The following is a 23921-nucleotide window of genomic DNA, read 5'->3' as shown; positions in this document are numbered from 1 at the left end:
CCACCCTGGTCTACAGTCAGAAACAAAAGACTGGGGCAGAGATTCTAACATGTGGTCGTAGGAGAGCAGAAGGAAATCACTTTGCACTGAGATGAGAGAGAACTTCCACAAACAACTAGCCCCTGATGGCCGTCCATTTACAGGAAGGAAATACCTATTCTGGCACAAATGAAGCTGGGTTTGCGTGCCTGCCTTTGTTTGCAATCATCTGTATTTTCTAAAGCAAAATAATAATCATGGATATGTTAATTAACTTTCTGTTGTAGAGAAACAGCACTGGCGGAAAAATCAATTCCTTTCTTCCCATTTTTTTTCATGGCAATATATATTTATTTAGGTCTTTATTTTAGAAAAAGAAAAGTCATCTCAGACAATGTGAAAACGATTTCGCTTTAACTAAAAATCCTTATTGGCCAGCACATTTCGAGCCAACAGTGGGTAGCATATCCTCATTCATCTTTGGCAAATACTACTCCGATGTTGGAATGTTTAAAAAATTATCTTTTAGGCATTAACATTCACTCACTCTGGATCCTTTTATTTAACTGGGGCTCATCCTTGCATTGCCACATCGTAGGCAGAAGGCATAAGAGCTTAACTACAGGAGTCACAGTCTGGATGCAAATGTGTAATAAAATACCGTATTATTTAAATATACTTCAAGTTTTATGTTTGCCTTTGTTTTTCCAATATCAGAATATTACAAAAACTGCAGACACAGAATCGGATTGTAAAAAGACAACAAGTCCAAACACCTGGCCCGTATGCCTGAGTCTTTGTGACCTTGGCTAAGTCACTTAGCGTCTGTGGGCTTAGTTTGTTTTTTTAGTTTTTAAAAAGGCAGAGGTTGGGTTAGGTGAGCTCCCAATAGCGTTGATCCAGATTTTGAACCACGTTAGTATCGTCAAACTCTGAGATAAAAGTATCTGTAAGGTTGGGCGATTCTCTATTATCTTGTTTAAAAGGAAATTCAGTTTTTTGGAGCGGGTATAAATATGCCTTGATGTGAGACTCTCACAAGGGTTCTAGGCCTACTTATGCTGTTGAATTACTGACACCAACCATTTATCAACCACTGGTCCACCCCCTGGCAAATAGAAGTAAAAAATATTTGTTATCCCATCTCCACAGAGAATCGAGGAGGATAAATTAAATGAGAGAAATTTAGAGTCCTTGCAAGAAAGCCTCAATAGAGACTATTTGCATTACTATCATTCTTCTTATGCAGCAGATATGAGCGATGCAATTTTCCTGTGTATTCCTGTTGGCTGTATCTCCTCAAGGAAATGTGTTTGAAAAATAAGTGGAACTATTTAAGGACCAGAGTACTCAAAGAAAAAAAAAAGTCTGTGTTCCTGAAAACCACAATTTTTGGAATCTAGAGAGCAAACTAATGTTATCTCAGATTCCCTGAAGACGAGATTACACTTTCTGGAGAAAATTGACATAATGAAATACTTGATATTCGTTAAATGACTTTGAAATTTGTTAGTTCTTTTAAGTTTTTGCCTCTACCGCTGACGGAATACTGACTCTACCAGCAACCTTACCTATATGCCTTACGGCCACATGCATGAGAAAACACCCCTTTTGTTTAGAATTTGGGGAATAGGGTTTCTTATGTTGACAGGGATTCTTGTAAAATGGTTATTTGAAAAACATGATTCTTTCAACAAGAAATAACTCCCTGTTCAAACCTGAAGCTATAAAATGGCCCGGTCTGTTTTCTAATGAAGTCAAAACATGGCAATATATATTTATTATTGGAATATATTTTCCATTTTTAAAGTTTAGTTTATCAAGGAGACTTTTAGTAAAGAATTGAATTAATAAGAGATGATTGGTGGCTTGATTATAGATTTAAGAAAGACTATTCATTTTTTATTTGGGTGGCTAAGCTTATTTAACTCCAAACATTTGAGAATCCGGGGAATAAGGACAGGTACCTACTAACTGTTTTTACATATACAAATATAGCACTATAGTACAAGCTCAAACCATGTTTATTTTAAATGTGCAATGTACGGGGCGCCTGGGTGGCTCGGTCAGTTAAGCATCTGACTTCGGCTCAGGTCATGATCTCGCAGTCCGTGAGTTTGAGCCCCGCGTGTGTGCTGACCGCTCAGAGCCTGGAGCCTGTTTCAGATTCTGTGTCTCCCTCTCTCTCTGCCCCTCCCCTGTTCATGGTCTGTCTCTCTCTGTCTCAAAAATAAATAAACGTTAAAAAAAATTTAAATGTGCAATGTTTTTCGTCCAGTTTCCAATTCCACTTTCTCTCTATAAAGTGACTTTTCTGGCTGAATTTCTATTTATTTTATCAGACCTATAAATTACTCAGTGAACCAAGCTTTCTGACATCAGGAACTATTTCTGCATAAATTCTGCACACCAAATTAAGTGTTTATTGAGTAGACGACCAGCATCATATCTTGGTTATATCACAGACCAGGTATACTTTTGTGCTTAAGGCTCACTTTCTGAAAGTTCTTCTCTTATCTGAAACCTTCTTAAGAGGGTTTTAATTATTTCTGTAGGTATTTATAGATTGCAATGCTCTTGGATCACATAAATCTTTCTTAAAAATGATTCCTAGGCGTTTATCTGGACATTTAAGTAAAGATTCGGACACACTATAAAATTCACTCTTATTAAGTGTATATTGGGTGATACTCCTAAAAAGGCCTAAGTGTTGAAGAAATCAGGTCTTGGAAGTACAAAGTCATTGGCAGAGCTGGAACCACAAGTCGTTAACTTTTGTCGGTATGCCAGGATGCTCTCCTGTTATTTTAAAGGCAAAGTAGACACTGTCTGATTGAATCTCATGTTACCTAGTGAAGTTATGGAATGAGAAACGTAGTCCTAGGTGAGAGTCTGGGTGTTTACTGAAACATTTCATTTTTATAGATTTCCCAAGATGTAAGAAAATGAAACTCAACAAGAAGCAAAATATACCCAATAGCCGTTGAGCTCAGGCAAAGCCTCGGTAACTAATTTGCATGTGGACTCGAAGATGCCAAGACTTTCTTTGTTTTTTCTTGGAGACTCTTAGAGCAGACTTCTGAAGCAATGTGGGTTATAGATGAGTGGAGCTAAGGCAGAGAGGGCCACGTTAGCCTTTTGTTCTGCAGGCTCTTAATTACTGGCTTTTGTAACCCATCCAGAACTATTGTTACGTTCCTTTGAATCCTAGAGGCTTACTTTAAAAATGCACATAATATTGTCTGCTGAGCTATTACTGTTGTTCTAATAACAAGATGATGACAAAATTTTAAATTCCATACATTTTTGTACTGGGTAGAATCCTCATACGTGGTTTCTGAGAGAGAGAGAGGGAGGGAGAGAGAGGGAGAGACGGAGGAGAGAAGGAGGGAGATTGATTTACTTCTTCATAACGATAGTCCATCATAAGGTGTAGAACCCAATTCTGTTATTTTGAGATGATGACAGGATTGATTCATGAATATAAGGCAACGATAGAAAAACAAATGTGGTAAATGCTTGGGGACAGTGGATTCTTACTCCATGGCTTTGTGGAAGCTGGTAATACCAGAAGAGATGGAGAAATGAAGATGGTTATTGTCTATTTCCTAAGGAAAGTGAACATAATATCATAAAGGTATGTAGCTTTATATATAGAGAGAGAGGTTGGGATTCTTCTCGGACCGTTCTGTTTCTAGACTGTGCTTCTGTGCCTTGGTCTCATCATTTTTACACCTGCTGCTTTACATTTTCATTGTTTTTGGAACGTCTTGGTGTATAGGTAGAAATGAAAAGAAGAGGTGAACATGTAGACAACTGTGTCCCTCGTTATCAGTTCTTTTTTTTTTAAGAAAAAGTTTGGTATTTCACCATTTAAAGAGTACCCTGTACAGATTAGCAGTTGTGAATTCTAATCACCCAGAGCCCCAGCTAAATAACATGGTCAGGACTGTTTGAGAAATGATACGTTATCTCTGTCTCCTTCACCCAACACAACTTATTGTATATACAATTCATTGTATAGTTATTTTTGTGTCGTAGGGTTTTGTAAGCTCCCTGACACATGCAAAAAAGACATGTCGCTATTTGCACTTTTCTGAGAAGAGAACCCATAGATTTCACCCCATACTAAAATAATGCTAACAATCTCCTTTTGAAAAATTAGTATCTCAACCTGAGTTGAGAACCATTAGAAAAGAGACTTCGTACACCTTTGTAGATTTTAAGCAACTAAACGTGGAGAACTTTGTGTCTTACTGATATGAATTTCCCCCTAGCATCTGGCCGTTGTCCCTTTCATAAGCACTACGGCACAGATGAATTTTAGAATTGCACAGGGGTGCCTGGGTGGCTCAGTCGGTTGAGCGACTGACTTCAGCTCAGGTCATGATCTCACAGTTTGTGAGTTCGAGCCCCACGTCGGGCTCTGTGCTGACAGCTAGGAGCCTGGAGCCTGCTTCAGATTCTGTGTCTCCCTCTCTCTCTGCCCCTTCCCCACTCCTGCTCTGTCTCTCTCTCTGTCTCAGAAATAAAGATTTTAAAAAAAAAATTTTTTTTAACGATTAATAAAAAAAGAATTGCACAAAGCTGGGCCTTGTTCCTTGGACCTGAATCCCATTAAGAACTTGGGTTCTACACCATCTTCCTTCAGGCAAAAGAAGTTTAGTTAATAGAACAACAACCATTGATTTAACCAATTTAGTCTCCTTTCCCACTCAAACTTTTACCAATTCATTAACAAGCAGAACAGAGTTGATGGATTCAAATTATCTTCAAATAATCTCTGAGTAAAAAGAAAGAATGAAAATGTCTCTCCAAGTTATGAGCAAGTGGAGTTGCCTGAAGAAGCTAAGTCATCTGTAGTTTAACTTTCTTATACGGGTTCCTTCTACTGGTGATTTCCACATTAAAAAAGAAGTTATTAATCCAAAAAGTTATTCAAAAAAGAAAAATAGACAGGGTCTCTGTGATGAAGACATAACTCTTGTCCATAAAGAGTAATCTGAATGAAAAATAAATACATATAGAATATTAAGCAACTAATATTCCCTTGGTGGGAAAGAAAAAAAAAACACTGTGATAGCATTCCCACTTTGTTTGGCCTCCCTGAGAATCAGAACCTGGCATGAATAGAATAGAATAGAACATCAGGAGTATATTATCCAAATGCCCCTCAAAATGTATCTCACCAACCACTAGATAAAATCACCCTACTAGGTAGTATTTTAACAAGTCACCAAGCAATGTTGGCAAAGTAATTAGCAAAGATGAACAAGGTATGATGACAGTGACAGTGTTACCAATCCCTTTTCATTAAAACATGAAATATTTTATGTAATGGTAATTGTGCTTACAGTGTGTGGAACAGTGTATGTTTAAGTGGATTGTGATGGCTACAGAGAAAATATCTACTATTTAACATGAGATGTAATTCGTCCATCCCATTAATGAAAATACCATCCGTAATTAATCAAATAGTAAGCATAAAGTCAAGAGGATTTTGCTGTAGAAATTTCAACACCAAATAGCCACCTTATGACTTCTGCATTCTCCGTGTGTGTGTGTGTGTGTGTGTGTGTGTGTGTGTTTTAGCAACATTGCCTTTTTTTTTTCAAGCTGTGTTAGCCATTACAGAACTAGTGGTCATTTCAAAGGGTCTAGGATCCAAGGGCAGGAGGCCAGACCACATTGTGAGAGGCCCCAACACTCTTGGCACGAACGCATCCCCCTGAGACTCATCAGGCAGCCACTGATGTCCCAGGACCATTTTAACCCACCCCAAAATGTTTCTATGGTTTCTGCAGTTCCTGAGGCTTCTCAGTTGGACCTATAGCCCTCTACCCTTGCTGTGAATCAGAATCGCTGAGGGAGCTTTAAAAAAATACAGATATTTGGGTCCTGTTTGCAAAGATTTCGGAATCACTCGGTGTGTGGTGGGACTCAGATGAAATGGTTCCTGACGGATGCCCAGGAGGTTCCAACAAAGGGCTGAAGGTCACATGCGTAGATGTGTCACCAGCCTAACTTTACGGAGCCCAAGTGTAAGAATCCAAAAGTATCTTCAGGAGCTGTGAGAACACCACACTGTAAATATATAAAATGTTATCAAAATAGCCTGAGTTTACCCTCTTCATATCTGAGTTTCTCAATCCAGCAGGCACATAGGATATTATTCAAAAACAGTCTCCTTAAGAATCTGACTACAGGGGCACCTGGGTGGCGCAGTCGGTTAAGCGTCCGACTTCAGCCAGGTCACGATCTCGTGGTCCGTGAGTTCGAGCCCCGCGTCAGGCTCTGGGCTGATGGCTCAGAGCCTGGAGCCTGTTTCCAACTCTGTGTCTCCCTCTCTCTCTGCCCCTCCCCCGTTCATGCTCTGTCTCTCTCTGTCCCAAAAAAAAAAAAAAAAAAAGTTGAAGAAAAAAAAAATTAAAAAAAAAAAAAAAAGAATCTGACTATCTAGCCTGCCAGGAAATGCTTGACCACATAGAAACTGTCACAGGGTCTGATCCCAACAGATGTCCTTGGAAAGCACCTGTTGAAGTGAACTCTGCCCTTTAAATGGGATGGAGTTTTAATTTTCCAGAAGTAGTGGGCCCGTTGGAATGCTAGAAATGCCCATTTGCTGCTTATGTCCATTCTAGTAAACCACCTCCTGAACTGCGAAGCTAATCTCCTGGTTGTGTCGGTAATGAGAGAAGTCTACGGATGCCCTCAGGATTGGCCAGCTGCCTCTTCCATAGGGGTTTGTTAGAGGGAGCTGAGTTCATGGAACCAGCCAGTCATGAAAACCAGGTTGTCTCGAGAGTCTGTCAAGAATTGTTCGAATCTGGGACTGTGGTGGTAGATTGGAGAACGTTAAAATGTCACCTAGAAACCTCACCTTCCTCCCAAGTGGAGAGTCTAATGTGTGTTCGATTACAAGGGAGGAGCTAAAGTGTTACACGGCTTAATGCCAAACACGCCTTCGGGTGGCTGTGTCCAAAACCTGACAGAAACGAGCAGTGCCCGTGTCCCCGTCTCAAAGGTATATCATCATGTCTATCTATAGCGTGGACCGAGCCAGGGACCACCTGGCCGAAGGTCACGGGTTACGCATAGCTGTGCAAATACTTGATTCCTGAGACAGCTGTATCACTCCCTGACCTGACATCAGTGAGACATTAGTGACATGACTGTTATGCCTTCCTGCCCTTTCTAAAAATAGTAGGGCCTTTGACAAGAAGATATTTTGAGCGTCTCGTCAGGGGAAGCCTATCCTGGCCGCTCGCATGGGTCACAGTTAGACTTTGGGAGCACAGCCCTCGCTTCTCCTAAAGATAAAGGCCCTGGGACTCCCGGCTCAGAAGCCGTGGGTACACAGAAACGGAGGAGGACACTTTTTAGGAATGTGAATGGGCTTCCGAAACCCTCTGTTTCGGACATTCGCACCCCCGTCCTCAGCTTTTCGGATCTGTTTTCATAAACCCCGGCTGTGATGTCGCTCCAGGGACCTCGGTGATCTTGCCGCTTTCAGTGGATACTAACAGGAGCCACTGGCAGCCTGTGGATAAGGGCGACTAATGAGAAACTGCCGTCCCCCAGCGGGACGGCCAAAACCAAACCCAGCAAAACCAAAAATCCCCAAGCAAAACCAAAAAAGAACCGCCCCAGCCATCCGTGCTCACAGGAAGACGCGCAGGAAAGCACTGCGATGTGACTCTGGTCTGGTAACTGGATTTATCGGTCACATGACTGGCAGGCACCAGGTACCTGGTCCCATTCTCCTCTGACCCACAAGTGCAAATCTTGGTTATTCTGCACCACTGGGACCAAAACATTATGATGGTGAGGACACAGAGACTCTAAAAGCAAAGATGGAATCTGAGCAGGTAAACCCTGTGCCACAGGCCTGTCATCCCGGGGCGGTCGTGTGTGGTTCTCGTGTTTGCACCTCTAAGAAATTTCCGTTTTTTCGCATCAAAAAATCCAGATACGAAGCCGAAGCCGCTTTCTTCGCCAACCTGAAGCTGTCTGACTTCAACATCATCGACACCCTTGGAGTCGGGGGCTTCGGACGAGTGGAGCTGGTAGGTGACTCTTCTTTACGTGCTCTTGAGAGCCCCTCTCCCTCCTGTATCTGTGCTCCTCGAGTAAGACCTCTCTCTGCTCTGCTCTCTCCTCGTTAAGTATGATCGTTCCCGAATCGCGACCATATGCTTTCGTGTCAGTCCGTCCGAGTAGGCAGCAGTTACCGTGAGCTGTATGTGATGTAGACTAGCAGTGAAATCATCAATCCACTTCTTTAGAAAATCGTCTTCCTAGGAAATGAGAGGTAAACACGTTAACATAACGAGGAGCCATAAAGTGCTTTCTATTCAGCTGATACTCTCTGGCCTCTACTTCCTTAGTTCTGAATGGGGCTCACCAACTTAGTCATGTGCCCTAACACATGTACACACACACACATATATATGTATACATATATATGTTATATATAGATATATACATAACACATGTATATATGTCTCATTTGCTTTATGTATATTTAAATTTACATTTTAATTATTGTAGCTAGGGTGCATGATTAAGTGAGTGAGCACTGTTTGGAACTAAGGAAGGAAATAAATGAGTCAAATCTATTTATCCTCTATTTATCATCTATCTGATTAAAGATCTTTACCAGTGCTTTAAGACTTTAAAAATCACATAAATGATGTAGTAATTCTGTGATTCTGGATTTGCAAGCACCTAGTCAGGTTATAGGGACTGTGTTTTATATAATCATATTCGATAACACGGTTTGAATATTTCACACCCATTCATGTCATACAGGTAAGTGTTAGGGTGATGAGGACACGTTGGTGCAAGGTTATTCGTTAAACACGTTGCGTGAATGTGGCGTGAACCGAATGAAAGCGTACTCTGTTGTGCCTTTGAAATACGCATTTAAGAACTGATGTATTACAACATAAACTGGAAAAAAAATGTATTCTGGTGACTGAGTTGCTGCATTCCAAGACTGTGTGGGTAGAAACCCTATTTGGGAGGCAGATTCATTTTCACCTCCCTGCTGCATGGAGGCGTCCCTGATACCAGAAACCAGTACAGTATGTTAGGAACTCCCTGTAGAGTGCAGTAAACAGTTCCTGTTGCCATCAGGGGACTAGAAATCCCCTTCCATCAAAGTAGACTGAGCCAGCGCTGTCTCCAATGTTTGTCCGTTTGTGCCGTAGTTAGGATTTCTGGCTTTGACAGGCAGGAAAAAATGGTGTTTACCTAAACATTAGACAAGACAACTTTGGAGCCATAATGTGTTTCATTGAACTTGCGCTATGCTTCCGTTAACACTGGTTGGAGACACCATAGTTATACGGCTTCTGATTTGACTGCTGATTCATAGTGAGATTTTAGGTTACAGGAATACAAATTAAGGGCCCGGGAAAACTTGTTTTTCTGAATTCTGCCAGTTAATGCGGTCTTAGTTTTCTTTTTTCAAGAACTTTGATTTTGTGACAAAATATAACTGTTCGTAGAGCTAGTGAGGATTTATTACCGGTGTTGTATTTTACTGGGGGTGTTGGGACGTATAAACAGGTCAGGGGGTAGAGCTCCCTGCCAGGAAGAGCTTATGGTCTGGTGTGTTTATTTACTGAGCTGTCCATGTCTCAACCCCTTTCTGAATGAGGCACTATAAAGGACAGAATTCCTAGAGTTTGATTTTCTGACTTGTAGTTTCTTAAATATATTTTTTCAAAGACCGTGGACAGATTGTTGTTTTCATTAACATTTACATTACAAATGTGTGGCCTCCTGGAGATCTGAGAATTTCAAGTTGGGACCTTAAGTTACCGGTGAGATATTTTAGGAAATATAGGAGTTTACTTAGGATGTTTGAAATACTGAAAATTGTTCATAGACACTGAAACCCACTTTATGCTAAATAATTAAATGCCAAGCTGACAGTAGAAAACCTCTAGAAAGCTCCGTCAAAAATGTTTGAGGAAGCACAACTAACCAGAAAATTAGAGAAGGTACACACACACACACACATACACACACACACACACACTATGTATCCCAGGAGAGACAGTCAAGTGTAGTTCAGTCTAATTTTCTTCTTCTCCTGGATAATTACATTTTACTCTTCTACACAGATGTTTATAGGCTAATGAACACCATAACCTGAGGAATTAATTTGAGTTGGAGCCCAGTTTATAAAAACATTAGATATGCCCGTAAATGATAAATCCCTAATGGGCCCCGAGGCACAACCACATATATTAGAAAAGAGGCACATGTTTTTAACCTCTGAAGTGACATGACGATCTTGTGTCATTTTGCACTTCCCCCAAAAAATACCGTAGGAGCATCTGAATACCCCGACGGTCTTGACTGTTCAGTGTGGCCTGGCCATGCAGGTGAACCCTGTTGCCCTATCATCCGCTGCCTCCTCCCTGCCTGGTAATACTAGTTATTGTGTGTGGAACGTATTCTTCGCTGTGATTTTTCATTTTTTACACGTATTCAGTGAAGCCAGAATTTGAGGGGTGTGGCCTCAACACTCTGACTGTAATTACACGTACTGTGGTCCTAGCGTGTGGTGAATCACCGTGAACCATGGCTCAGGAGACAGTAGTGAATCTTTCGAGCAGTACCCACACCATTCATAGTTCAGAGGAGGAGAAGGCAGAGCTCAGTTCTGTTGTGATGATAGAACTCTCCACTCTCTCCTGAGAATGACGTATGCAAGAAAATTCTATCACTCTCATAGAGCAAAAAGGGTAAGCGATAGCACGTCCACATGGATTCATGTCACGTACGTATGTGCTCAGTACTGTACCAAGTGTATAAAGTGGATATCTTGAACCTACCAATCCTTAGTTCAGCAATGATGTTGATCAGGTAAATAACAAGATAAGAAATATACCACATTACACTTTAATTGCATAATAATATTTTTAAAAATTTTCCCAGGTATAGATTATAAGAATGTAAACTCTTAGGTTGAGTGTAAAGAATTAAATTTGAGTTTTTGAACGCCACTTCCCGGTAGAACCAAGTTAGGAGTTTTCTTATTTGACACACGGATTAGGTTTGTGTTATTTTGCATAGTGACGCCCTTCAGAGCCTTCTTAGCATTTCTTAATTTTTATTGTTTACATCAATTTAGGTGAATTCAGATGCAGGAGGATATTTCAGGCAGGAGAATTGCTAAATAGTTTACTGTCAACGTTTGTAGAGGAGAACGTAATTTTGCCACAAAACAGAACTCAGCTATTTGTTCGGTGATGAGGTCAGAAGCTTGAAGAAACTGTCTTACGTGCATGAGAATTCTGCTCTAAAGCTATTAAGTCTATTTCATAAATACCTTTAGCGTAACCGATTTTAATGAGTTGAGTATCAGACGTGTCCCGTTCACAGCTATTACCTTTGGGAAGCCATCCATACTGCTTTCCTTTCTGTTATCTGGCAGAAACCACATTTTCTGACCGTTTTTTTTTTATTTTGAAGAATGGGCCTTCTCATTTGTTCAGTGCTGCCTGTTTATCTTCCAGAGGACCACATTCCATTTATAAGTACTTTCAGCAAAAGAACCCTGCTTTTTTATAGATGATTTACTCATTAAAGCAGGAAGCTCTCTGCTGGAAGATACCTTGGTAATCCTCTTAATTTACCAGGCATGACTGCAAAACAAGGAGAATGATTTTACAATCACAAATGAAAATTAGTCCTGTTGCTCTATGGTCACGTTCCTGATTTCCTCTACTTTTCCTCTTGTCAGAGGGCTGCTGGCTTTTCAGAATAGATTTGCACAAATCGCATTTTGGAACCTGGCCATGCTGATGTGGTTGCCCTGGATAGTAGTTATTTAATCTTTGTATGCAGCAATCCAGAGCCTCCAAAAGTGGAGAAAATGGACGCAGACATGGAAGATGTAATCTCCGTCTTCTTGGATTGTTTTCTGTCTATATCATTTATTCCATATTTATGCAGCGGGTTGTCTGCTGGGACATATGCAGTGTGAAGTAAAATAGCCATTGCCTCTAGGGACTCCGTTTCCTGGGAAGGACAGGCATGGAAGCGAATAAATAATCCAATAATCAAGGTATGGAGCAGCCTGTGGTTGGTGCTTGGGAGAGCAAGACACCTTGGAGGAAGTGGCATTTGTAAGACAGGAGAGTTAGCGCCTCTACGTGAAGACCCTGAAGCTTTCCAGTACCCTCTTATAAAATGCAACAACTGCAGGGTAGTTGATCGACAAACTGGTATTAGTGATGTTTTTTTAACGAATATTACTTCCTTACTAAAGTAAGCCTTTCGTTTGAATGCTGCTTTGTGATCTTCAAATTGGCCCACATCCAGTATATAATTTTACCTTTATGGGGCATGATCTGCTTTTACCAGAAGGAAGTCAGGATTAATGCATAGAAGGAGCCTAGGACCCCGCAGTCAGTGAAAGGGCTGCTGTTACGGCCCAGAACTACCTATTTGGTTTTTAACCTGAGGTTTTTTTTCTGTCCTTCTGGCTTCTCAATTATAACACCAACAGCAGCCACCGCAATGCGATTGAACCAATGTTGTCACGTATCCACCTTCGTTTTAAAAAGAAGAAAGATGGGGGCGCCTGGGTGGCGCAGTCGGTTAAGCGTCCGACTTCAGCCAGGTCACGATCTCGCGGTCCGTGAGTTCGAGCCCCGCGTCGGGCTCTGGGCTGATGGCTCAGAGCCTGGAGCCTGTTTCTGATTCTGTGTCTCCCTCTCTCTCTGCCCCTCCCCCGTTCATGCTCTCTCTCTCTCTGTCCCAAAAATAAATAAACGTTGAAAAAAAAATTTAAAAAAAATAAATAAAAAAAAGAAGAAAGATGTCTTCTTGAATTCTAGAACCTGTAATAGACATAAATGTGGAACAGACGCTGTGATCACCCACTGTTCACATCTGCTTCTGTCAAACCTTCAGAGGCTCTTCCTTCTCCGAATCTTCTGCTGTTCTTACTTCAGCGGTTAAAATGTCTCTGCGGAAACAATGGCGACGACAAAATCAGACATTATAATGTAGTAGCAAAAGCTAGAGCTCCGGAATCAGACCTTCCGGGTTCAGATTTTAGCAGCTGTGTATGCTCTGTCATTTGCTCAGGAGTCACTAGCTTCCGAGCCTCAGTTTCCCCATCTCCAAAATGAGGATAATAGTAGGCTTTGAGCCACCCAAGGTCACAAAGACTAAACGAGTTAACGCCCCCACATAGTGTCACACATCCTAGGTCAGTAAGTAGTGCGATGTTACTGCTGTTAGATCATTAGTAAAATATGCTAATGATAGCTATTTATCATTCCCAGCTATACCCACAGGAAGAAAAGGGAAGGGAATAATTTTACTCTTTTTTCCTCCCTTGCTCTGCCGAGTCCCGACAGTACAAACGTTTCTCAGCCATAAGAAAGAGCCTGAGGTCTTCAAATGACCCCAGTAATAGTGTCTATCAAATCCCGCCCACCCCCCCCAACCGCAAATGTTCCTTACTTTGGGACCGGTCATGAGTGGAGGCGGGACACGATTTCCAGTCTTGCTCACGCTGAGCCTTCACGTGCCGCAAGTCTCTTGGGCTTATCTGTATTCTCGGTTGTAAAGGGCCAGCTCTTAACTTCTCGATGGGAAATAGTTTCAGGTGCAGTCCGCTGAATCCTATCCAGTGTCTCCACAGCCTTCTTAAACCACGGAACCCTGACCGGGCCTTATGGGGGCCTGGCTCTTGCCAAGTGGACCACACAGGTCACCTCTCCTCTGTTCTGTGACCCAGCACAGGAGGGGGCAATGTGGCAGAAGTCACAGGCCACGCCCCACACAGGTCACAGGGCCATAAGGATCCGTGGCACTCTTGTGGCCTTTTTGCCAGCTGCGTGGCTCCGGGCCAGGCCTGGAGGGCTGTGTCCACCAAGGCAAAACGAACGGATGATTAAGCAAGAAATTAGGCGATAAATCCATTGCTCTGTCAGCAGAGTTCTGTTTCATCGTTACGAAAGGCGAACAGCTTAACTCCAAAGGGAAACCCCACGTAAGACGAAAACATTTCGAGAGCTTTCTGACTGCCAAGCCACACGGCAGTGAAATAGAATAGCTGTGGGATCGCCGGGTGGCATTGCCACTTGTGGCCACGGTGATTTAGTGCGGAGGATGCCTGGGGAAACCCTCCTGCCCTCTGTGACCCGAGTGAGCGCAGACTCTCCACTCCTTGACAACTCCCAGCCTGCCTCATTTTAATGCTTTTCCCTCGCCAGTACTCGAGTCGGTTTATTATGAAAGAGGCCCTCCGCATGGTAGATTTATTCTTCAAAAGGATATAAATGGACACACGTGATTTATTGTGATACATAGCAGTGATTTCTAAGAAAGTCATTCGGCTAGCTGATGAAAATCCGATTCGGGAAACACAAATTGAGCAGAACACATACAGTCACAACATAGTGCGTCTCCTAAGATGGCCGACCGCACTCTCACACGTAGCGAAGTCTGTCTCTGGATGCTATGCCAGTCACGTTGTGCATTACTTCCTCTTGTCACTGCAGAATATATTTGATACAAGAGACGTGACACAGGTCTGTCCACCCAATGACTGCGAAGAATCACTTGCTTACGCATCTTTTGAAATGACCGATTTTATATCCCATCTGTAGAAATGAGTATTTCTCATTAAAAGAATGTTGATCAGGGTCCTGAAGTAAATTAAAATGTCCCTTTCTCCTCCAAAGTTGCGTTTGATTCTAGAAAGATGAATGGAAATCTAGAAGGCAGCAGGCATGTCTTCCCAAGAGTTAAGATATCGGTGATAAGAGAGTATATCCAGAAGTTAACATTTTGGTCACACTTGCCTTTATGTTTTCTGTGACATCCATTTGCTTTCATTTTTTTTTTAACTTGGTGAATTTATGGGCACATCACAGTCAGCAAAGATTTATCTATTATACAATCCCTAAATATTTTTAGGGGGATAGAGAAATAGCAGAAGTGATTTCTGCCCTTAAGGAATTTCTCCCTTCTCATAAAAAAGAAAGTAAGACTAACGCGTATGAAAAGTAACATATGACATCCTTTAGTATTGTATTAACTTCTAAATTATGCAGAAAGGTTCTCGGTGTTTCAGAAAGTGGGAGACCATTTGGAGCTGATTGCGTAGAAGAGGCCACAAGAAAACAAAGACTGAAGCCGGGGCTTAGGGACTAGGTTGGGCTTTAAGGGAGCAGCTAGGGAAAAGGCCATTCGAGGCAAAGCTTACAACACAGAGGGCCACGTGTCTTCACAGGCCACAGAAGCGAGTGGCAGACTCGCTCAGGGGGTGTGTGAAGGAAGCGGTAAGAGGTGCCCATAGCCCATCAGTGGGGGGGTCGCTGTGTTCTGTTCTGAAAGGAGGTTAGATGTGAAAGCACTGGGCATTTTTTGGGCATGAGGTCAAGTACTGAAAACATATAAAACACAGACTCAGCTCTCAGCTACCACCTGTGAATAAAAGAATACGCTATAACATGACTCGACAGGCTATTTTTAGGTGGGGCCTCTGCCAAAGTAAACATCATCATGTCTCTTCTGAATAAGGTAGTTTGCTTTGTGCCAAGATGTAGTGTGTGTCCCTGACAATTTCACATCAACACTGTCCAAGAGGAATCCCATTCATGAGAAGGAAAAACCCTCCCTTTGTCTACGTTAGTAATGTTGAAAATAGCCAGGCCTTTAAAATGAAATGGTTGATCTTGTTTTGTGGGGAAGAAATAGGAAATAGTCATTCTGCATGTTTCAGTGTAGTTCGTCAACTGTACACATTTAATTTATTACCAATTCATTCTTGTCCCTCGTCTTAATATCCCCCGTTGTCATTTACATATACAACATTCTAGCTTGAGTATTGAGTTCTGAGATCAGGAGCTTCTGGGGGTCGGATGGCTTGGTTCTTAGCCCCTGACGCCAGCCAGCCTTACAAGTTCATGGTAAGAGCAGAGAGACCATCAAGACCCAAAAGGAATCAAAATAAGCTCAACCAAAGGGAGCCACTGTGTGACCGTGGCTCCAATTCTACCTCCATTTGGACAGAGCGGTTTAAATGTTTAATGGGACTGGTTTCCATAAATTAAGTTAGCATGAGCAAAAAAATACTAAATACATGTCGAACTGGCTTAACTACATTTGAAATGTATTATATTTATGCAAAATCTTGTGAAAAGTTTCAAGTGTAAAAACGAGGAAGGAGTCACCCTATTTATTTAATACCAGAAAGGGTGAAGTTCAAGTATAACATCTATCAAGATATGAAGATCCAATTATAAACCTTCTGATAAAGATTCTTCCAGTATGTAACAGAAACATTATGACATTACTTATGCCCTGTGTCTCAAAAGTATGACGAGAACACAAACATTTTCATGAATTAAGCTGATCACATCTCAGAGAATTGAATTTTGCAATATGTGATTCTGTTTCATATCCACTCATTTTAAAGCTTCACAGAGTCAATAAAGGAAAGAAATTGAAGTGTCAACTTGTGAGTTTCAGTTCCATCTATGTGAAATCTGAGGTTATAAGTGTGCTTTAAGTATTAGAGTAAGTTGAATTATGTGACATTTTAGTGATCAATTTAGAAACGTGTAGGCAAGTTTGAAAACTTGCAGCACTACTCAATACATATGCATGAGATTAGGCACAGATATGAAATATTGGTTGGGGAGAGAAAATATTTGATAATTTGATGAGGGAAAGTAATTTTTGTTTCGCTCGTCTCTCTACCCACCTCCCCTCTGGCAGCCAATTCGTTCTCTGTATTTAAGAGTCTGTGTTGCTATTGTTGTTTGCTTGTTTTCATTCTTAGATTTAAGTTTAATCATATGGTATTTGTCTTTCTCTGACTTATTTCATTTAGCATAATGCACCCTAGGTTCACTCATGGTGTAGTAAATAACAAGATCCCATTCTTTTCTATGGCTGAGTAATATTCCTGTGTGTGCGTGTGTGTGCACGCGCGAGCATCTATACACACGCCACATCCTCTTTATCCATTCCTCTGTCGATGAACGCTTGGGCTGCTTCCATATCTTGGCTCTTGTAAGTAATGCCACAATAAACATAGGGGTGCATGTATCTTTTTGAAGAAGTGTTTCTGTGCACTTTGGGTAAATACCCAGTAGTGGAACTCTTTGTTGGATTATATATCTGTTTTTAATCTTTTGAGGGACAGCCATACTGTTTTCCACAGTGGCTGTACCAATTTGCATTCCCACCAACAGCGCGTGAGGGTTCCTTTTTCCCTACATCCTCACCAACACCTGTGGTTTCCCATTTGTGATACCAGCCATTCTGACAGGTGGGAGGTGATACCTCACTGTGGTTTTGATTTGTTTTTCCCTGCTGATGAGTGATGTTGGGCATCTTTTCATGTGTCTGTTGGGCACCGTGTGTCTTCTTTTGAAAAACGTTTGAATTCTCTATTTTTTAATCCGACTGTTTGGTTTTCGGTGTTGAGTTGCAGAAGTTCTTTATGTACTTTGGATGTTAACCCTTCACTGGAGATGTCATTTGCAAATATCTTCCCCCATTCAGTAGGTCGCCTTTTTGTTTTGTTCATGGTTTCCTTCGCTGTGCAGAAGCTTTTTATTTTGGTGTAGTGCCAATAGTTTATTTTTGCTTTCGTTTCTCTTGCCTGAGGAACCTACCTAGAAAAATCTTGCTAAGGGTATCGTCCATGAGATTACTGCCCATGTTTACTTTTAAGGGTTTTATGGTTTCTGCTCTCACATTTAGGCCTTTAATCCATTTATTTTTGTGTATGGTGTGAGAAAGTGGCTCACTTTCATTCTTTTGCATGTAGTTGCCCAGTTTTCCCAACACCATTTATTGAAAAAACTGTCTCTTCCCCATTGTATATTCTTGCCTTATTTGTGATAGATTAATCGGCCATATAAGCACAGGTTTGTTTCTAGACTCTGTTCCATTCCATTGATCTATGTGTCTGTTTTTGTGCGCCTGATGAGGGAAAATAATTTAAAGTTTCTCATATCAATTTTAGTAATCACTACAAGATGAAATAAGGTTTATTTTATGCAGGTTCTATACACAAGAGAAAATGGTATATTTTTGTTTATTTTTTTTAACATTTATTTATTTTTGAGAGACAGAGCATGAGCTGAGGAGGGGCACAGAGAGAGGGAGGCACAGAATCTGAAGCGGGCTCCAGGCTCCGAGCTGTCAGCACAGAGCCTGACGCGGGGCTCGAACTTACGAACTGTGAGATCATGACCTGAGCTGAAGTCGGGTGCTTAACCGACTGAGCCACCCAAGAGCCCCATGAGAGGATGGTATATTTGAATTGCACATTTCAGTAAACAGTATTGATTCAATATAGGTAGATTTTTTTTTAGTCCAAATGAATCAGTGTTAATTCCTTAATAGAAATCACAAGTATTGTTTGATTTCCAAGTGACTTCTATAAAATAGTCCAACCATTTGTTCATGTTGTAATTAAAAATAGGAGGTATGATTTTCTTTTCCTGATCTTCCTCTAAACTGAAAGTTAAATGTCTGTTTTGAAAACTGTCTCCTCTGTGAAAATAGTCTTAACTTGGCTTTTGACCAATTTGAATTTAATAATATAAATATATCCTGATATTTCTTCTCATTAGCTGTAGAACTGAATGTTGAGTGTGAAGGCAGAGTATAAACCAAATAGGACTATCGACATGTTTGATGAAGGGTTGAGGTGAACACGAGAAGGAAAATAAAGATGGGGAGAAGAGAGACCCTCTCTTGATCGTCACTCGTGCAAATGGCAGAGGAAAATGTATACATAATATAAGCTCTTTTTTGCCCTGCTCCTTTGGTATGGTATAGAAAATGGTGTAATTGTCTCACTTAGAAATAAGTTTTACGTGTAAAATCACTTACCATAAAATTGTGTAATGATGTCACGTCTCTGACCCTCCCGTCTGAAAAGGTCTTTGACTCTGGCATCTGTGTGAACTCATAATCCATCCCTCGCATTCTCTGTGTCCCCTGGCTATGTGTCACACAGGCTGTGACAAGTCCCTTATGCCCTCCTCCCTTGTGCATCCTTTGGAACAAACTTAAGATTCATTCTTAAGTTTGGATGCTAAGAAAAGGACATGCATGATGTTATTGTGCAGAGAGAGAGGTGAGGGATAACTTTTTGAGCATCTAGAACAAAAAGTTTTGACCACAGGAATTCTTCTATCTGGATTACTTACAAAGCTCTTTCCTCCCGGTTTAAAAAGAACTGAAAATAAGAGATCATTTTACGCTGGACCACGTAACATGGGTTGTGTGATTAAAAGTGTGCCGTTTTATTTGGAGAAAATATTAGCCATTCCTATTTTGTCACTATCCAGCTACTAAAGTTAGGATGGCCCTGCCCAGATTTCTTTAGGCCTTAGAGCCTGTCTTGATGCTCTTCTTGGGAAAGCCACCGCCATTTTTATCCAGGGCATAGTCTTTGAAAATTAGAAACATGGGGTTGAGAGAACAGAGAAAGGGAAACCACCTCTCAGCAGAAGATGTATGTCCCATAAACTCAAGGTCATGCTTCCAGAGTGAACCAGCATGTTTTCTGAAGCTTACCTTTGTCTTACCTGGGAACTTTCCCCTTTTCCTTTGTCCCAGGCTACTGGCCCATGTTTGTTGGGCTGCTTCCATAAGGTTAATTATAATTAACATCCTTTAAAAATGCATATCCAGGGGCACTTGGGTGGCTTGGTTGAGTGCTCTACTCTTGATCTTGGCTCGGGTCATGATCCCAGGGTCGTGGAATCGAGCCCCACGTGAGGCTCTGTGCTGAGCGTGGAGCCTGCTTGGGATTCTCTCCCTCTACCCCTCTCCCCTGCTGTCTATAAAATACAATAAAAAGTAAAATAAAATAAATGCATATTCATTATGTCAAATTGCAGATGCATAGAGTTTCCCAGCTGGAAAGAACCCTCGTATTTAATAGAGTTAAGGCCTTTCCTGAGGCCCAGAAGTTACATAATTAATCATAAACATGAACCATACAGGGCTCAACCCTGGGGATCCTGCATGAGCTTACCTAAGCTCACTTCATCACCTCTGTTCCATGGCATTAGTGTAACTAACTGAGGGCATTAAGGGAATCACCTTTTTCCTGTTGCACTTGGAAATGTAATTTGCACCCGTTATAGAGGAATTTTGCATAATAAGCCATGTAATACTGTCAGTTTCAGCCTTAATTTAAGAACTCATTTTAAAGGTTTTTTTATTACTTATTTTGAGAGACAGAGAGAGAGCATAAGCAGAGGAGGCACAAAGAGAGAGGGAGAGAGAGGGAGAGAGAGAATCTGTGCACTGTCAGCCCAGAGCCAGACGCGGGGCTTGAATCTACAGACCATGAGACATTGACCTGGGCCGATATGAAGAGTCAGGCCCTTAACTGACTGAGCTACCCAGATGCCCCTATTTAAGAAATCATTTTAATTACAATGTAGTTCAGAAAGCCATTTTCTCCTCCAAATAATAAAGATCTAGCTATATCACAAAACGAACTATGGATTAAATAGACCACTGGATGAACAGATTCCGCGGACCAGCTCTCCCTGAGGTACTAAGCGAGTTTTAAAGTTGTTCTAATCATAACTCAGCTCCCCAGTCAGAGGAGGGAATTGGGTCCAGCCAGAAACAAGCCTTTTTTTAAGACCAGCGCCTGCCGCAGATAGGAAGGAAGCGTATGTTCTGATTGCTGGCAAGCGTGTCTTCGCAGCTCTTTAACATGCTGGGGTCCCTGCCTCCCTTCTTCGGGTCAGTGCCATTGGGACACCACGTGGAGCTCGGCAGTTAAGAAATCGTCAAAACCTGGGTCAGAAATTCCCATATTTAGGTCCACTCTGCCCGTGTACGGATGCATTTGAATGGCACCCCAGTGCTCCACACGGAGGCAACGTTTTACTCTCAATAAAGCTTTTGTCCCTTCTAATATTGGGTCTAGCACAGCATTGTTTGTAAAAATAAATAAGAGGAAGATCGTGAGTATTAGCATTTTCTTGTTCTTTTTCCCTTTCTAGGAATTTTGGGAGTAAAAGCTGTGTGGTGCGAGGGCCAGGAATCTTTGGAAAGTAGCATCTCACCCCTTTATGTGTTTCCCTGGTGAGACGGAGATCGGTGATTGGGGTTAGGAACGGGCCTCCGCTGGGTCATATTTGGAGGAAATTTCTTTAGCCTGAAGGGACCTTAATGTTGGAAGCCCATAGGAATAAAGGCAGCTAGTACACACTGAATGTGTGCTCTGTTCCAGCCTGGGGAGGCTATGTGGGCTCTTTTGTTTCGTCCTCGCATGTAAACTCACGTGCCAGATACAGAGAGAGGGACAGAGTGTCAGAAATGTGTCCAAGACCACAAGCCACAAAGCGGTGGAGATGGGAACAAAAGCAGTCACATTTCAGGGCTCACATCTCGCCAGTGTACTAGCCTGTGCACCGGGGGTGTGAGCCAGTCGGCAAATGACGACTGAGCTGGGGCGCACACCCAACCCCGCCAGGCTGGGAAGGATTCTCCGACAAGAGGGGGCCGGGAAGCAAGGCATGGGTCCACATGCCTCCGTCCACACTATAGATTTCCTATCTCTAGCTGCCCCCACTACAAAAAGTCCTCACCGTTACCTCAAATTGACAGGAGTGGCCTTGGCGTAATTCATTTGGCCAACAGGAAAAATTAAGAGCTAACTACGTTGCACCTTCAAATTTGCCATGGAATAGTTTTGTGAAAACACTTTTATGATAAAGTCTGATAACTTAGGCCCAGTAAATGCAGATTCCTATCATGGACTCTGAGCGTTTATATTGAAGACAAGAATATGGCAAGTCCCTTGAGCAGGTTAGTGTGGTTCAGCCCAAACCTGAATGGATTGTTCTGCTTTGTACCACTTCTCAAGGTCTTTGCTTTCATGCAATTCTAGGAGAGTGGTTCCCATGGAACCAAAATCCTTTGAGAGAGCGAGACAGTAATACACAGCTAGTACAATTTAAAGGAGACTTTAAAATGTATTTTCCATGATGAAAGTCATTGTGTTTTCCCATCATAAAAGGGATATAGGATTCAAAAATGTAAACATTTCCCTAAGGGAAAACTATTATTTTTTTTTAATTTTTTTTAACATTTTATTTATTTTTGAGACAGAGAGAGACAGAGCATGAACGGGGGAGGGGCTGAGAGAGGGGGAAACACGGAATGGAAGCAGGCTCCAGGCTCTGAGCCATCAGCCCAGAGCCCGACGCGGGGCTCGAACTCACGGACTCCGAGACCGTGACCTGAGCTGAAGTCGGACGCTCAACCGACTGAGCCACCCAGGCGCCCCATAGGGAAAACTATTATTAACCTATGGGGGAACACGTTTCCAATCGTCTCTTCCTAGATTTATTTTAGATGTATACATATTCATACAAATACTATTTATAGGGTCATAAAATGTACAGTGGCTTGTATCCTGTATCAGATAAATAGATGATAAAGTTACACATGTATATGTAAGTCAACTTGGGTTATTTTTCCATAATAAGTATAATTCTAAGTATTTTAATTCAAGCTAGTTAACATACAGTATAATATTAGTTTCAGGTGTGCGATATAGTGATTCAACCTTCCATACATCACCTGGTCCTCGTCACAAGTGCCCTCCTCAATCCTCATCACCTGTTGAACCCATCCCCCACCCGCCTCCCCCCTGGTGACCATCACTTTGTTCTCTATAGTTAAGAGTGTTTCTTGTTTTGTCCCTCTCTCATTTTCTTCCCTTTGCTAAATCACCATTTTAAGTCACAGTTTTTACAGCTGCATTGCATGGATGTACCATTTTTTCCCCAAGCTTCTCTGCAGGGACATTTAGATTGTTTGGCTGTTTTTTTTTTAAATATGAAATTTATTGTCAGATTGGTTTCCATGCAACACCAGTGCTCAACCCAACAGGTGTCCTCCTCAATACCCATCACCCTCCCCCCACCCCTCCCTCCCACCCCCCATCAACCCTCAGATTGTTCTCAGTTTTTAAAAGTCTCTTATGTTTTGGCTCCCTCCCTCTCTAACCTCTTTTTTTTTTCCTTCCCCTCCCCCATGGTCTTCTGTTAAGTTTCTCAGGATCCACATAAGAGTGAAAACATGGTATCTGTCTTTCTCTGTATGGCTTATTTCACTTAGCATCACACTCTCCAGTTCCATCCACGATGTTACAAAAGGCCATATTTCATCCTTTCTCATTGCCAAGTAGCATTCCACTGTATATATAAACCACAACTTCTTTATCCATTTGTCAGTTGATGGACATTTAGGCTCTTTCCATAATTTGGCTATTATTGAAAGTGCTGCTATAAACATTGGGGTGCCAGTGCCTCTATGCATAGCACTCCTGTACCTTTGGGTAAATTCCCAGCAGTGCTATTGCTGGGTCATAGGGTAGATCTATTTTTAATTTTCTGAGGAACCTGCACACTGTTTTCCAGAGCCGCTGCACCAGTTTGCATTCCCACCAACAGTGCAAGAGGGTTCCCGTTTCTCCACATCCTCGCCAGCATCTATAGTCTCCTGATTTGTTCATTTTAGCCACTCTGACTGGCCTGAGGTGATAACTCAGTGTGATTTTGATTTGAATTTCCCTGATGAGGAGTGACGTTGAGCATCCTTTCATGTGCCTGTTGGCCATCTGGATGTCTTCCTTAGAGAAGTGTCTATTCATGTCTTCTGCCCATTTCTTCACTGGATTATTTGTTTTTTGGGTGTGGAGTTTGGTGAGCTCTTTATAGATTTTGGATACTAACCCCTTGTCCAATATGTCATTTGCAAATATCTTTTCCCATTCTGTTAGTTGTCTTTTAGTTTTGTTGATTGTTTCCTTTGCAGTGCAGAAGCTTTTTATCTTCCTGAGGTCCCAGTAGTTCCTTTTTGCTTTTAATTCCCTTGCCTTTGGAGATGGGTCAAGTAAG

At 41.7% G+C, this 23921-nt stretch overlaps 1 protein-coding gene across 4 annotated transcripts in view; it reads left to right on the top strand.

Annotated features, from left to right (window-relative positions):
* PRKG1 (protein kinase cGMP-dependent 1) overlaps nt 1-23921 on the top strand; it is a 1261759-nt gene that overhangs the window by 1203698 nt on the left and 34140 nt on the right. For 3 of the 4 annotated variants that reach the window (XM_043596140.1, XM_043596139.1, XM_043596141.1), the window contains exon 10: nt 7949-8045. In XM_043596140.1, coding sequence (XP_043452075.1) covers nt 7949-8045 — 97 coding nt within the window. Of the gene's footprint in view, nt 1-2792; nt 2798-7948; nt 8046-23921 lie in introns of all 4 variants that reach the window. The other variant, XM_043596142.1, reaches the window with a different exon arrangement.

This window comes from Prionailurus bengalensis, chromosome D2 (genome assembly GCF_016509475.1).
Source record: "Prionailurus bengalensis isolate Pbe53 chromosome D2, Fcat_Pben_1.1_paternal_pri, whole genome shotgun sequence".
Classification (NCBI taxonomy): Eukaryota; Metazoa; Chordata; class Mammalia; order Carnivora; family Felidae; genus Prionailurus; species Prionailurus bengalensis.
The sequence above is the reverse complement of the archived record's forward strand: the minus strand, read 5'-3'. Positions and strand labels throughout refer to the sequence as shown.